Source organism: Dasypus novemcinctus, chromosome 12 (assembly GCF_030445035.2).
Source record: "Dasypus novemcinctus isolate mDasNov1 chromosome 12, mDasNov1.1.hap2, whole genome shotgun sequence".
Taxonomy (NCBI): Eukaryota; Metazoa; Chordata; class Mammalia; order Cingulata; family Dasypodidae; genus Dasypus; species Dasypus novemcinctus.
In genome coordinates, this window is record NC_080684.1 from 98,503,682 (window position 1) to 98,519,899 (window position 16,218).

The 16,218-nt window shown below is 42.6% G+C and overlaps 1 protein-coding gene and 1 long non-coding RNA gene across 6 annotated transcripts in view; one reads left to right on the forward strand and one right to left on the reverse strand.

The window, feature by feature from the left end:
• The window catches only part of DDX17 (DEAD-box helicase 17), a 21,814-nt gene extending 16,793 nt beyond the window's left edge, over positions 1 to 5,021 (reverse strand). The window contains exons 1-2 of one of the 2 annotated variants that reach the window (XM_004485108.4): positions 4,627 to 5,021; positions 626 to 776 (exon numbers count right to left, since the gene is read on the reverse strand). In XM_004485108.4, the coding sequence (XP_004485165.3) occupies positions 626 to 776; positions 4,627 to 4,676 (201 nt within the window). In that variant the 5' untranslated portion in view covers positions 4,677 to 5,021. The remainder of the gene's footprint in view (positions 1 to 625; positions 777 to 4,626) is intronic. The other variant, XM_012528168.3, reaches the window with a different exon arrangement.
• Positions 4,404 to 16,218, forward strand: part of LOC105746862 (uncharacterized) — a 57,782-nt gene continuing 45,967 nt past the window's right edge. For 2 of the 4 annotated variants that reach the window (XR_011650321.1, XR_002798173.3), the window contains exons 1-2: positions 4,407 to 4,530; positions 4,972 to 5,135. This is a non-coding gene — a long non-coding RNA (uncharacterized lncRNA). Of the gene's footprint in view, positions 4,531 to 4,971; positions 5,136 to 13,604; positions 13,854 to 15,240; positions 15,285 to 16,218 lie in introns of all 4 variants that reach the window. The other 2 variants (XR_011650319.1, XR_011650320.1) reach the window with 2 other exon arrangements.

Below are 16,218 nucleotides of genomic sequence, written 5' to 3' on the forward strand. Positions count from 1 at the left end.
AATGTTTACTTGTACTTCATATTGTGCTTTTATATATTTTACTTCATTTGACCCTCATAAACTTTGTTAGTAATCCAGGTGATTTAAGAGTTCCATTTTCTACCTGGGAAAGATACTCTGAAAGGTTAAGTAACTTGCTCAAGGTCAGACAAGAAAAAAATAAGGGGGAAAAAAAAGGTCAGACAAGATGGAGAAAATATGGAATTTATGCCCCTGAAGTCTTTTCACTGTACTTTCTCCTGAACAAGTAACCATTTTATGGTTAAAGTCCAAAACAATCAGGAAGAGATTAGAACAAACAGGAGTACAATGCCAAAGTTCTAAATTCATTTACTTTATTCCAGAGACGAAAAATATTACCTGATATACATAGTTAAAAAATTATATATCACAAATAGGTTGGGAAGCAATCAACAATTGAAAACCAAGCATTACACGAGGTGTGTACTTAAGCCAGTTCTTGCTTATGAGTAGCAGTCTTAATTTAGTAAGTGAAGAAAAGTATAACCGCACCAGAATAAAATGTAACAGCAGAAGTGGTATATGAGTAAAATTCAGTTAATAGCTCTACTTGGTTCACTGATGTATATGAAAAATAAATAAATAAATAATTTAAAAAACTTACTGGAGTCAATCTTGCTACTTCTGGATGTTCCACATAAAAATTCTTCTCAAACTTGGGGAGTTCACTCAAATCCCACTTTTTTTTACGTAAACGCTCCCCAGGATTACCGAATTTCTTTGGGGGAAGGCCACCACCGCCTCTTGCTCCAAAGCTAGAAACACCAAAATTATTAGTATTTTAAAGCAATATACTTTACATTCATGTAAAAAGACAGGACTCTTAGGATGCTACCAACTCCCTTCCAAAAAGATTATTTATTTGAAGATGTGTTGTAAAATACCCAAACAATAGTTATGTAGGTAGAAAAACATTTAATTACCATATTTAGAGAAACAGGGTAACCATGACCACTGATTCTGGAAAAAGACTAGGTTTGAATTTTATGCCACTAACTGTTGGGCTTTGAACAATTTATCTAATGTCTCTGTGCCTTAGTTTCCTCTGTAAAGTAGAAATGATACGCTCACCTATTTCACAGGGTTGCTGTGAGAATGAAATTAATTTGCACATAGGCTTACCTCCAGACTGTCAAAAAGGATGGGTATAGGAGGGCCCATTAGCTTAAGCTTAAATTAAGAGCAAAATTGTAGAAAGAGAGAAAAATATACTTCAAGCAAGTCCCCTTAAACTCAGAACAGCTTCTTGGACCCTTACCCCTTCAGAACTGTGATGGGCACTACTACTACTATTATCTAATAATCTGCTAAGGAAAACAGCAAGGGACTGTAGAGTTCTATAGCCTGGCAGGGTGGCCTTTAGTTTATACTAATACAATAGAAGAACTATAACAAAGACTTATGACCATTCTCTCTTCTCATCTCCATTCATCTCTCCTTTTTGTTTCCAAGCAGAGTGCTATTAATGATTAATTTATAGAAAAAGCCATTACTAAAGCTTTAAAGTTTTTAAAAACTCAAACTTAAAACTCAATTTCTTCTCATTTTATATATCTTTCACAACAGTTGAGTTCAACTGGAATAGAAATGTGGCCACTAGCCAAACCTGGAAAGTATATAAAATTAGATGCTACTTTTCCTGGAGGAATCCTAACATTAAGATGACCTTCATTTCTGTGTTCAAACCTATGTAAAATATGGGGCATTGTTTAATATACAAATGGTATACATTATATTTTCATTCCATTTCCTCACTCCTTGTAAGATATAACACTGAATTTAATTTCCCTTTTCTACTTCAACCCACTCATAACATTGCCTTCTATAAAGTTCCAGTTTACAGTTGACAAGTAGTACAATTTTAAGGGTCTCAATTCCTCTAATTCACAGTATTAGACATTTCTCTAAATACAGAGATCGATGACAATATTTTATTTGGGACTAATGGCTATCTACACACAATAGTCCCTACTTGGTCAATTAGGTCTATACTACTACTGAACCAGTAAGAGAAACCAAAAGGGAAATTAGGAATCAAAACAGGAAAAGCATACAGAGGGACACACATTATCAAAGAAAAAAAAAATACCAGTGGCATCTCTAATATGTCCTCAGGTTTAGGGCTAATACAGAACAATGCCTCTAGCCACTTCGGTTCAACCCTTCTTTCCCTCCCTTTGCTTGTGATGAGAGCAGCCAGGACGATTCTAAATAAGGTATTATTCATGAAATGAAACGCCAAGTCTTTGGATTGTTACCGTCTTGCAAAAATTAAAATAACCATAACCAAAGACCAATTTTTAGAGATCCCATCACTCTAATTTATACAAATTTGTAGTTCCCAGAAAGCGTCATTTCAATGCTGTTTTCCAGCAAGAGAAAACATATCTATTGAAAGTAATGTCCCTTTAAAATTTATTCTAAGCAGCCTTTTTTTAATGGGGAAAAAAAATCCTTTTTCTATCTTCCTGGCGATTTATCACTTCCTATTCCACACTCAAGACATAATTTGAAAGAAGGGATCCTTAAGATATATACTACCTTCCATGTTTACAACATTGATTTCAAAACTCAAGAGCTTTCTACCTAATTTCTGAGCATATGGATGCAAATCCCTGGCACATGTGGCTGCTCATTAAATGCTTTTATTGAATCAAGTTTTAACAGTTCAATCTGGCTTTGCAACAAATGCAGTTTTGAGGATTCATATGTGGACAAGCAAAATTATGCTACATATAATGCCTATCTTCTTTGGACTGTATATGGGCATACACTGACTGACGTCAGTTGTTCCCTTTTGAAAGTAATAACCCATTTCAGCTCTGTAACATTCAGTTAAGAATGAAACAATTTAAACCATAAATGTAATTTCATGGTGAAAATGGATTTTAGGGCATAGATCTTGCTTTAAAAGTGCCATTTTGTTTAAATGAACATCTTTTAAAGTTTTAAAAATTATCTAATACGCAGATAATCAATACAGGATAAACTAAGTATGGATTAGTAATACACTCTTTACCTCTTTCCAGAAATTCCTCACTCAGAACATATGTAGTGTAAGAAACAAACCAAACACCCCTAAGAGATCACCACCAGCACTACGGTAGCCTTCAAGAGTCCGTTTCAAGTTTACAATCCCCACTGTAACTACACTACGTTGTTATACAATGCCTTGCGTTTTATAGTTTCATCACATCTGTACATATCCTTAAATGTGTTATTCTTCATGTCAGATTACTCAAATATTATGTTTATTCATTTTCATTGCTGTATTGCATTTTATATTTTAACCCAGACATTTGAGTTATCAATCTTTTGCCACGATGAACAAGGCTGCTATACACTTTTATATATATCCTGGGGCATGTGTGCAAGGGTTTCTCTAGACCTTAAAGTCTAGGATATAAAGCACGGAGAGGAATTACTGGGTCATTTTCAACTTTACTAGGTAATGCTAAAAATTCTGTTTACCTAAGTGGCTGTGTTGGAATTCACTTCTCAACTTAGCAGCACTGTAAAGCACAGACACAAACATTCCATTTCTAGCCTTCCGTATTTAATACCACCAAAGTTATGAACCCAAAGAATAACTTTTTATATTTTAAATTATTGAGGTGCTTGTGGACACTAAGTCTAGTGCTTTTGTGTTAGAACCACAAAAGACAAGGTTAAAAAAAAAAAAGTAATTATTACCCCCATCTTCAGATGAGAATATAGGCTCACAAACTTTTGAGGATCTCGCCCAAGGACACAATTATATTAAAAAATGTCATCACATTAGTCTTTATCCAGAGAGAACTTTTATAACTAAGCAACTTTTTCGTTTAACCGACATTAAGATCTGGATCTCCATACCTGGAAAGAGTTCAGGTTCAATCCCATGTTAACTCCCAACCCAGTAACCTTAATACTACATCAAAAACTTCCTATTTAGGTAGGCCGAGACCTGAGTGCTGCATTTTAAATCAGGGAAAATAGACCGAGACGAGAAAAAAACCTCAACTGCAATAACGACCAATATAGAAAAACTAAAAGTCGGCCTTTGTCTCCGGTTCCAAACAAGGTTTCCAATTCCACTAACAGTTCTCTCTGGCGATAGAGAATATAAGGAAAGCCATCAGCGCGTTGAGATTTTCCCAGGCTTAACTCGGAGATCTCATCCTATTCTTTCAACAAAAACATCCGTGTTTTATAGATGAACTCTGAGGCCTAGAGAGATCAAATGACTTGCCCAAACCCACTCGGCTCTAAAAGCGAGGCGACGCCCCTCCCACCAGCAAGGGACCCCGACCCGGCCTCAGCAGCCCCCCGGGCTGGGCCGCGCCGCGCCGCGCCGGCCTTCCGCAGAGCCGGGCTGGGGCATCGCCAAGCCGCCGCCCCTCCTGCCAGGTCACGAGTAACCCCAGGGCCCAGGCCCAGGCCCGCTCACTGAACCGCTGTTGTGGCCTCGCCTCGCCTTCCAGGTTCGGGCGGGTGGCTGCTAGGCCCTGGTCCCCTCAAAACCTCCAGGTAGGCCGGAGACTTCAGTCTCCTCAGGAAGTCCCCCACCCCCATTCGCCTCGCGCACACGCAAAGCCTTTCTTCTCCCCCACCTCCCTCCCTTACCCTCCGCGGTCACGATCCCGGTCCCGGTCCCCAAAGCCGCCACCGCGCATGGTCCCAAATGGATAGAGATCTGGGAGCGGGGCACGGATGGCCGGGCTCGGGAGGGCCTGCGGCTCCGGTCTGGTGACGACCGATGGCGGCGGCGCCTCCGCTGTTGGGGCGGCGGCAGGCGCGGCACTCTCTCGCTCCGACGCGCTATCTCCCGTCGCAGACGCCACCGTCGCCGCCTCTCTCGTCGGAGACGGGAGCAAAACACAGAGAATCGGGTATATAAAAACAAGTGGGTAGGTTTGGCTACGCTCAAACCCGGCTTCGCCGCGGTTTAGGCGTCTCCTTCCTTCCCAGCGACTGCACAAAATGGCGGCCGGCGCTGAGACTGCTCCAGCTCAACGCTACGTACGCCGGAGACGATACGTAAACAGCGTCTTGGAATAGCCTGAGGGATCGCGGCGTAGTAGGGCTATTCTTGGAAGCGGTTTGCGTCAGTTGCGGAAATGGGTGCATTTACGGTACGTAGAAGAGAAACAAAGTACGGAGAGGGCGTAGAGTTCTCGCGCCACCTGAACTAGAACGTGAGGTGGGGGGATGGGAAGGGGAAGAGCCTCCGGTGCAACGTAACATTCTTTGCGGCGTTGGCCGGCCCACTATTGCGAGGATGCGCACTATTCCTAACGCATTCTGTTTAGAGAATAGGGGGTTTTGCCGGATTCCGACGGCGGGAGGGAGCTTGGAGGCCGTCTGTGCTTGTGGCATTGCAGAGACAGTAACTAACATCCCTATTGCAGTCGTCAATTTTCAGGGTCTCCAAGCGTCAGAAGGCCAGGAAGGTCTTAAGAGTTCTTGGCTGGGGCTTCTAGATGGTCCTTCCGGCCCCCTCATCCCACCGTTCTAGCCCCGCGGAGACTGGCCGCGCGCCCCGGCGCCATTTCCTTTCGGTTGCCGCTCGCAGCGATGTCGCCGGCCGCCATGATGGTTGCGCTCTGTCCCCTTCCTTAGGGAGTGGGGCAGTCGGCGACGTGGCAGTCGGGTTAAATCGCTCTCTCTTACTCCCAAATGGCACAGAAGTGAATTTTCTTAACAGAACATTCTCACCATCCCCGGCTGAGCACAGTTGTGCTAACATAACAGTAAAGTATGGGTGGGGCGCCTCGAGCGCCGCAGTCCCTTCACCGTCAATCACTAAAGGCGCTGCTCCAAGAAGGCCCATGCAGGCACTCTCCAGTAATGAGAAGGTTTAAGAGCAGTGGTCTTCAGACATAGAAGGGGGTAAGCATAACTACATATTTTAAACTAGGCTAGGCCGTGTTTTCCACTCACATTTTTACTAACTTGGCTTCCCTTTCCTGCCTCCTTGCTTTCCCCTGAAACTGCACTCCAAGATCTCACAAACTTGGCTAAATAGCGTCACAGAATTATCAAGCTGCTAAGACCCTCGGAGACCACTTAGTCTAACGCCTCTTTTTTTTTTTTTTCTTTAGAAGGGAAAGGGCTGGAAGGGGGAAGATATGAGGCCCCTCAGGGTGGGGGCTGAGGGCTGTCTACTGTCATGTGTTCTGAGTGATTCCCAAATTAGAAAAATAGCATAGGGAACGGGAGCTTCGTGCGAAGCCATTTCAGATGTTGTTTGAGCCATAGATGTAAACAATCATGTATATTGGACAAGTGCCAGGCACTGTTCTAGGCACTGGGACACAGCAGTGCATTCAGAGTTTACACTCTAGGGGGGAAGACAGACGACAAATGCTTTAGCCAGGCAGTATCCAACTAAAATAAAAAGAAAGGAAGAAAGACAAAGCAGGAAAAGGGTATGGGGGTGGGGAAGTATACTGATTAGATAAGGAGTCCTGGGAAGGCCTCCCTGAACAAGTGACATCTAAGTAGAAACCTGAATAAAGTGAGGGAGCTAGATTAAAAGAGGGAATACATGTGCAAAGGCCCTGAGGTGAACCAGTGTGGCTGGAGGAGTGAGGAGGAGATGCAAAAGGACCAGATCATGAAAGGCTAGTAGGCCAGGGTTTTTCTTTTCTTCTGAGTAATAAATCCCAGGAAAGTTTTGAATATAATGACATAATAAAAGCACCCTTATGACTGTAGTGTGGAGAATAAATTGAAGGTGGGCTAGGACAAAAGCAGGTAAATTAATGAGAAGGTTACCGCAGTAATCCAAGGTAAGAGATAATGGGGCTTGGTGCAGGTTAATAGTGGGTTGGGAAGAAATGGTCTGATGGTGAAAGTCCGCCAATGATTGGCTGATGGATGGGATGTAAGAGAAAGAAGAATCAAGGATGAATCTTGTAGGAGTCTGCTGGCTGGCCAACAAGCATTAATCCCCGACTGTGATGTGGACAAAAGGATAGGCACTCAATATGTTGGACTGATTTGAGTGTTTTTCACGTATGCTAAGTAATTAAACCTAAGGTTTTCTATTTAACAAATAGTATATAAAGAAAAGTAGGTCCCCTGAAACTGTCCCTACATTTTGCCAGGGGGGAACAATTCATATTTTGCTACTAGATCAGGTCCTTGTCTTTCATCATCTCATAGCAACTTTGTCTTCTTAAAGCTTATCACAGAATGTACTTATATATCAATATTTGATTAATTCAACACCATCACCACTCCACAACACAAGTGCTAAACATAAAGTCTTCCTCCAGCAGGCAAGTTTCTGATCACGAAGATGAACTATAGAATGCATTTCTCTTTCATGATATGAATATCCCTGTGTTTACCTTCCAAAAATGATTGAAGTTTATTATGTTGTTTCTAAGCACAGAAAAATAATTTCATTAGGTAGTAAGATTTAAAAAAAAGCAAACAACCTAGACATTTCATTAGTACCAGCCAAGTCTTTGGTGTAAAGTGAAAATAAGCTTTGTTCAATTCATTTTATTTTAAAAGTAAGAGCGGACATTTATTGAGTGTTCATGCTCATTTTATCTTCATCTGTAAAAAGACAGCACCTCAAAAGGGTTGTTGGGAGGAGCTAATGCAATAATATCACTTCTGCCTGGTACATAATACTCAGCACATGTTAGCTGTCATCATTGCTCCACTTTACAGAGCAGACAAGCTAAGGCTCAGAAAGATTAAGTAGCTAGCCCCAGAGTCACACAGTTAGCAGATGACATAACTGGGACTCAAAGCTAGGCAAGGTTTTGACTTGTCACTATTGACTTTTTAAAAATATATATTTTTTATTTTTAAAAGATACATAGATCGCACAAAATGTTGCATTAAAAAATATAGGAGGTCCCCATATGCCCCACTCTCTATACCCCCTACTTTCCCCACATCAACAACTTCTTTTTTTTTTTTTTTAGAAGAAACAATTTTTTTTTTTTAAGATTTTTTATTTTTATTTATTTAATTCCCCTCCCCTCCCCCGGTTGTCTGTTTTCTGTGTCTTTTTGCTGCGTCTTGTTTCTTTGTCCGCTTCTGTTGTCGTCAGTGGCACGGGAAGTGTGGGCGGCGCCATTCCTGGGCAGGCTGCTTCCTCCTTCGCGCTGGGCAGCTCTCCTTATGGGTGCACTCCTTGCGCGTGGGGCTCCCCTACGCGGGGGACACCCCTGTGTGGCAAGGCACTCCTTGCGCGCATCAGCACTGCACATGGGCCAGCTCCACACGGGTCAAGGAGGCCCGGGGCTTGAACTGCAGACCTCCCATGTGGTAGACAGACGCCCCAACCACTGGGCCAAAGTCCGTTTCCCAACAACTTCTTTCATTAGTGTGGTAACTATTGACGTTTTGAGACAGATAATTCTTTGTTGTGGGAACTGTCCTGTGTGTTGTAAGACATTTAGCAGCATCCCTCGCCTCTCCCCACTAGATGCCAGTAGGTTCCATGACCACCTCTTCCACAGTTTGTGACAACCAAAAATGTCTCCTAGTGGATAAAATTGCCCCTGGTAGAATACCACTGCTAGATCCTAAGTTCAACATGTTTAACCTTTACGTGTACTATTACCCTGTGGGATCACAAGATCAATTTCATTCTCTTTCAAGTTTGTCAAGTTTTTCTGTAGATGAGATTTGCCTTCTGCAGACCCCACCTGCCAACATGACCATTGCCATTTTTCATTTTAGCTCTTTTGTTAGCATAGCAGCAAAATTTATACTCAAGACAATTTGCATCCAGTAAGACAATTATGTCTTCTGTTTAGGTTTTAAAGCCATACCATAAACCACCTCTACCAAGTTTTGTACAGAAATTCTCTTTTCTAATTTTCACAACTCTGCCATTTCATAGCCGTTAAACTCACCTAAATGTGAAATACAATGCTGCTGTTTTCTGTTTTGGTAAGACACAGGTTCTTTGATAGCTTGGTTCACGGAACTTTAGATGTAAGAGATTGATAGTACTTCAGTATCTAACAAGTGTTTTAGTTTCTTGGCTGTCAAAATAAATACCATACCATGGGTTGGCTTAACAACAGGAAATTATTGGGTCATGGTTTCTAAGGCTAAAAGTCTTGCTTTCTCCTGGGGTTGGGGTTGGTATCTTCTGGCTAGTTGGCAATCTTTAAGGTTCCTTGGCTTTTCCATCACATGGCAACCCACATGGCAGCATCTTGTTCTTTGTCTACTGGGTTCCATTGACTTCCAGCTTCTGGTAGCTCCCTGTGGTTTCTCTCTCGTGTCCAATTTCCTTTGTTTATAAGGACTTCAGCCATATTGGATGAAGGCCCACCCTCATTCAGTTTGGGCACACTTTAACTAATAACATCTTCAAAGGACCTAGTTTCAAGTGGGTTCACACCCACAGGACCAGGGATTGGGACCTTAGACTGTGTTTTGTGGAGGATATGAGTCAATCCCCAACAACAAGGTAGCCTAAAGCAGAGACCTTCAAAATGTGGTATTATGAGAAACATATAGGAACAGACAGTTTTGGGGAAGTCTACTTGGAGAACTGTGAATTTTATTCTTTTATAAAATTGATAAAATAGAAATTTATTCACAATTGCCCCCTCCCACTTTAAAAAAGAAAACAATACTTCCCTTCTATCCAAAATATTACTATGGGATTGCCATGATGTAAAAATCTCTGCGATGCCAAAAAACAAGGTATATTAAAAACCCTGGTGTATTAGCCAAAGGGGTGCTGATGCAAAATACCAGAAATTGGTTGGTTTTTATAAAGGGTATTTATTTGGGGTAGGAGCTTACAGATACGAGGCCATAAAGCATAAGTTACTTTCCTCTCCAAAGTCTATTTGCAGGTGTTGGAGCAAGATGGCTGCCAACGTCTGCCAGGGTTCAGGCTTCCTGGGTTCCTCCCTTCCAGGGTCTTGCTTCTCTCTGGGTTCAAGGTTCCTTTCTTCCTGGGGCTTGCTTCTCTTTCCTCTGTGCGTTTACTTCCTGGGGTGCCAGCTTAAGACTTTAGCATCAAACTCCAACTTGAAAACTCCAACATTAAGAACCCCCAACTCTGTCCTTTGCCGTGCCTTTTATCTGTGAGTCCCACCCACCGAGGGGCAGGGACTCAATGCCCTAATGACGTGGCCCAATCAAAGCCCCAATCATAACTCAAATCACACCCAGGTACAGACCAGATCACAAACATAATCCAGTATCTATTTTTGGAATTCATAACTATCAAACTGCTACACCTGGTATTAACTTTGAGAAGGTAGGTGATTCTAAAGACCAGGTAGCACATCCTTTTGCAAATTAGGAGAATTCCAATTCTTTGCTTTCAACAAAATGGAAGGAGGACTACATGAAGTTTTCAGCCCACAGATTATTAAAAATACCTTCTTTAAATCATGGGAGTTTTGGCATGTAACTTGGAAGAAGATCAAAGAATTGAGTGCTATTACTATAACAAAACTCTTTACATTCTTACCTAATAAATTGTTTGTTAGTTTGTCAGTACTTACAGCTATAAAACTGGTGAGTAGGGGAGATGGGGAGAATAGAATCGATTATTCAGTCTAGCCAAAAGTAATATTTATCCATAGATTCAGGATCTATTTTTTCAGTCTTCCTGTTTCTCATTAAAAGATGTATTTCCAATAAAATTTTTACTTTGTATGTTTAGTAATTATATATCAAGATTTATAATGTATATATATTATTTTACTCCATTTTATTCCACTAATAATTATAATGATAATGTAATCAGTTTTTTTTAAAAAGATTTATTTATCCCCCTCATTGTTTTGCACTCACTCACTGTCTGCTTTCTGTGTCCATTTGCTGTGTGTTTTTCTGTGTCTGCTTATATTCTCATTAGGTGGCCCTGGGAACCAATCCTGGGACTTTCCAGAGTGGGAGAGCAGTACTCAATCTCTTCCACCACCTCAGCACCCTGGTCTGCTGGGTCTCTTATTGTCTCTCCCCTGTGTCTCTTTTTGTTGCATCATCTTGCTGTGCCAACTCTCTGCGCAGGCCAGCACTCCTGCATGGGCCAGCTCTCCCATGTGGGCTAGCACTCTGCGTGGGCCATCTCTCCACTCAGGCCAGCTCGCTGCGTGGGCCAGCTTGCCTTCACCAGGAGTCCCTGGGAATCTAACCCTGGACCTCCTCCTATATGGTAAATGGGAGCCCAATCACTTGAGCCATTTCCGCTTCCCCAGAAATTTTAAACTTAGAGCCTTAGGGCTACAAGAAATGAGAAACAGTAATTTTTGTGCACCACAATGATTTAAACTTACAATGAAATAGTTTAGATATCAACCTAAACTGTTTTTCAGAATTTTCCTAAGGGGTTGTAGCAGTTTGATATGGTTATAGGTTCCAAAACTAGATACTGGATTATGTTTGCAATCTGGTCTGTACCTGGGCATGATTAAGTTATGGTTAGGGCTTTGATTGGGCCAAGTCATTAAGGTGTTCAGTCCCCCCCCTTGGTGGGTGGGTATTCACAGATAAGAGGCATGGCTGGGAAACAGACTTGGCCCAGTGGTTGGGGCGTCTGTCTACCACATGGGAGGTCCGCGGTTCAAACCCCGGGCCTCCTTGACTCGTGTGGGGCTGGCCCATGCGCAGTGCTGATGCGCGCAAGGAGTGCCGCGCCACGCAAGGGTGTCCGCCGCGTAGGGGAGCCCCACGCGCAATGAGTGCACCTGTAAGGAGAGCAGCCCAGCGCGAAGGAGGGAGCAGCCTGCCCAGGAATGGCGCCGCCCACACTTCCCGTGCCACTGACGACAACAGAAGCGGACAAAGAAACAAGACGCAGCAAATGGACACAGAGAACAGACAACTGGGGGAGGGGGGGAATTAAATAAATAAATCTTAAAAAAAAAAAGAGGCATGGCGAAGAACAGAGTTAAGAGTTTTTGTTGTTTTTTTTTTAAGATTTTTATTTATTGCTCCCCCTCCCTTTGTTTGCTTTCTTGTGTCCACTCCCTGTGTGTTCTTTTGTGTTCGCTTGCATTCTCGGTGGCACCAGGAATCTGTGTCTATCTTTCATTGCATCATCTTGCTGTGTCAGCTCTCTGTGTGTGCAGCGACACTTGTGGGCGGGCTGCACTTTTCACGTGGGGCGGCTCTCCTTGAGGGGCTCACTCCTTGCACGTGGGGCACCCTATGTGGGGGACACCCCTGCGTGGCATGGCTCTACTTGTGCATGGCAGCACTGCACATGGGCCGGCTCACCACATGGCCAAGAGGCTCTGGATTTGAACCCTGGACCCCCTATATGGTAGATGGACGCTCTATCAGTTGAACCACATCTGCTTCCCGAGTTAAGGGTTTTGTTCTTTTTTTAAAGATTTATTTATTTATTTCTCTCCCCTTCTCCCTCCCCCCGCCCCAGTTGTCTGTTCTCTGTGTCTGTTTGCTGCATGTTCTTTGCCAGCTTCTGTTGTTGTCAGTGGCACGGGAATCTTGTGTTTCTTTTTTGTTGTTGTTGCGTCATCTTGTTGTGTCAGCTTTCTTTGTGTGTGGCACCATTCTTGGGCAGGCTGAACTTTCGTGCTGGGCGGCTCTCCTTATGGGGCACACTCCTGGCGCGTGGGGCCCCCCTGTGTGGGGACATCCTTGCGTGGCACAGCACTCCTTGCATGCATCAGCACTGCACGTGGGCCAGCTCCACACGGGTCAAGGAGGCCTGGGGTTTGAACTGCGGACCTCCCATGTGGTAAATGAATGCCCTAACCACTTGGCCAAGTCCGTTTCCCGAGTTAAGGGTTTTTGATGTTAGAGTTTTGATGTTGGAGTTTGATACTGGAGCCCTGGGAAGTAAGCTCAAAGAGGAAACAGAAGCAATCCCTGGGAAGAGAGGAACCCTGAACCCAGAGAGAAGCAAGACCCTGGAAGGGAGGAACCCAGGAAGCCTGAACCCTTGCAGACATCGGCAGCCATCTTGCTCCAACACATGAAAATAGACTTTGGTGAGGGAAGTAACTTATGTTTTATGGCCTGGTGTCTGGAAGTTCCTACCCTGAATAAATACCCTTTATTAAAACCAACCAATTTCTGGTATTTTGCATTAGCACCCCTTCGACTGATAATATAGGGGTAATATTTGAACATCACTGATCTAAGGCAGTGAAACCAGAACAGTTGGGTGCTGGGGGAACAAAAAAGCTCATCTAAAATGGGGGTCCTCACTGTCCAGCCAGTTGTTGCCAGGGAGAAATTTAGGCCCAGAGGTATTAATAATTGACATCCAATTTAACGTGTATATTAGTGACTTCTGTATTATAGTCTTAGAATGGGAGTGTACCCTACTAAGTGTTTTCAACTTTGCTCTTCTATGTAAGACACTTGCTTAAAAACTTTCAATGGCTCCCCGTGACCTAAAGGCCCTGCTTTGACTCTGTAGTGTCACATTGACGGCCTTCCAGATTCTGGCCCCTAACCTCTCTCCACTGCCCTGCTTCAGCAAATCTAGTCTCCTCTCTATTCTTCACCCACATTTTTTACTTGGCCAGCTTAAATGATTTTTTTTTTTCCTGTCTGGTTGCATCATCATCTTTTTTGGTGCCTCACCACGCAAGTCTGGGATGCCTTTTTTCTTTTTTTACTAGGAGGTCCTGGGTATCGAACCAGAGGTTTGAAGCAAGAAGGCAATGATTTCACCTTCCATCAAATCAGTGATGCTTACTACTGCTTAGTGGAGGGTGTTTGCTTAATAAAGGTGACTAAGATGCCATTGGTACTGAGTCCACTTTAAGACAGATGCTGGTGAGAAGAGAGACTGCTGGTGGGGCAGCAGCTTCATCGGAGGGAACTGGTTCTTAGCTCATAGAGAAAATTGAGAGATGTTCCAGCAGACGGTAAGCATAGAAATATAGTTTTCTTTAGATTCCCTGTTCCCCAAATTTCTTATTACCCCTCACCTGTACCTTCTTACTCACATGCCCACTGTTGCAAAGACTGTAGCCAATCCCAGGGTTTTCCAGCAGTTGAAGTCCAGACCTGCCTACTTCACTGGTCCCTTCTTGCTTCTTAGTGGTTAGAAACAACTATCATCCCCTTGGACTGATCAGATGAGTGACGAAAGCCATTTCAGCGACTGCTTTTCAATTCTGAATAAACTATTAAGACTGACTGAAGCCAGCAGTTAGGTCACCGTGAGGTGCAGTCACTGTGTTCTTGTTCTGGGTGGGGCTTGGGACAAAGAACAGACCTGCCAGTGCTGTGTGACTGTGACCCAAACGCCTTGACGGCCTCCTGAACTTGTCTTTGCTGTGGAAAACAAGTATTTCTTCTTTCCTGAGGAACAGATCATTGGGATTCTTGTTTTGCTTGTGACAAATGTATGAAGAGGAAAAGTCAGCCCTTACAGACTTGAGGAAGGAAGTAGGTACGTGCTAAAACAGAGACCGAATTCCTTAGTAGCTGAGCTGGAGTTAGAGGGATGGGTTCATGCTTTTTAATAGATTTTTCTGTTTCCCTGGACAGATAGAGGGGTATTGATCAGACAAGGAGCAGAGAAGAGAGTGAGAAGGGAAAATTGGCAGCATCCTGCTGAGGAATATAATTGGAAGGAAGAGAATTGACCAGAAAGTATTTAATTATATAAAATCAATTGTATTTAGAAATACAGTATGTAAACTTAATAATGTGACAGAAAAAAACAGGCTGGCACCAAAAATTAGAACATAAAGACAAAGAGTGAAAAAATTGATAGGTCAGTTCAACACCAGCTGGTGTCTCTAAGATACTATATAATGAGAAGTAAAGCTCTGGTATTTACATAATTTTGATCACCAAGGCAAAATATAGTTGGCTCACACTTGCACAAAAATCACCTAATATTAGGATTACCCCTGAGGAAAGACTGTGTGGATGCCAAACAAGGACAATAAGCCTACACATACATAGACACATGCATACACATGCACACATGCTTGTACACATAGAGCACACGTGTCCACGCACATGCACACCCACGAAACATGCATACATCCACAACAAATGGACATCCTCTATCGTCTATGTTTGAGAAAGTGTTTTTGTGGCTCTTAAGCCAACTGGTCTAGGGCATTTTCCTGGTGTATAGTCCTCTGTCGTCTCATGCTAGCATGTGATTCCTTTAGAATTGGCCATGGCTCTATTTCCAACTCTTAGGCCTTGTTTGGAACCTGGCACATGCTCAAAAATGCTTACATTTAATTTAATTTTGAAAATATTTTAAATTTTATACCTTTTTCTTTTTAGGAGATACCGGGGATTGAACCCAGGAGCTTATACATGTGAAACAGGTGCTAAACCACTTGAGCTATATTTGCTCCCCTTGGTTGTATTTATTTATTATTATTTTAAGATTCATTGTATTTATTTATCCCTCCCCCTTCGTTGCTTGTCTTCTCTTTAGGAGACACTGGGAACTGAACCTGGGACCTCCCGTGTGGGAGAGAGGCGCTTAATTGCTTGAGCCACCTCAGCTCTCTGCTTTTGTTGTGTGTCTTATTGTCTTTCCTCTTTGTGTCTCCTTTGTTGTGTCATCTTGTGGCATCTTCAGTGCATCTGTCCTTCACACCAGCTCGCTGTCTTGCTTGTCTTCTCCTGGAGGTACCGGGAACCAAACCAGGGACCTCCCATGTGTTAGGTGGGAGTTCAATTGCTTGAGCCACATCCACTTTCCTTCCTGTTGTAGTTTAATATAGTTATGAATTCCAAAAATAGATATTGGATTATATTTGTAAATTGGTCTGTACCTGGGCATGATTAAATTATGATTAGGGCTTTGATTGGGCAATGTCACTAGGGTGTTGAGTCCCCACCCCTTGGTGGTGGGGGCTCACAGATAAAAGGCATGGCAAAGGACAGAGTTGGAGGGTTTTTTTGTTGTTGTTTTTGTGGTGTCCCATAGTTTTGTTTTTTTTAAAATTTATTGAAGTATATCACTTATATATAAACATACATAAACAATAAGTGTACAGTAATAGTGTGAACTCACAAAACAAACATGTATAACATTGTACAGGACTCTCATAACTCACCCTACCACCAATACCTTGCATTGTTGTTAAATCTTTTTAAAATTTTTTGCAGTGATAAATATACAACTTTTTTTATTATACTGAGAGCAATTGATTGTACACTTTGTATGGATAGTACAATGTGTGAGTAATATTATTTTTAAAAGCCATTATACTACAAAATCTTAACTTTTAATGAGCCAACCAGAAAGAT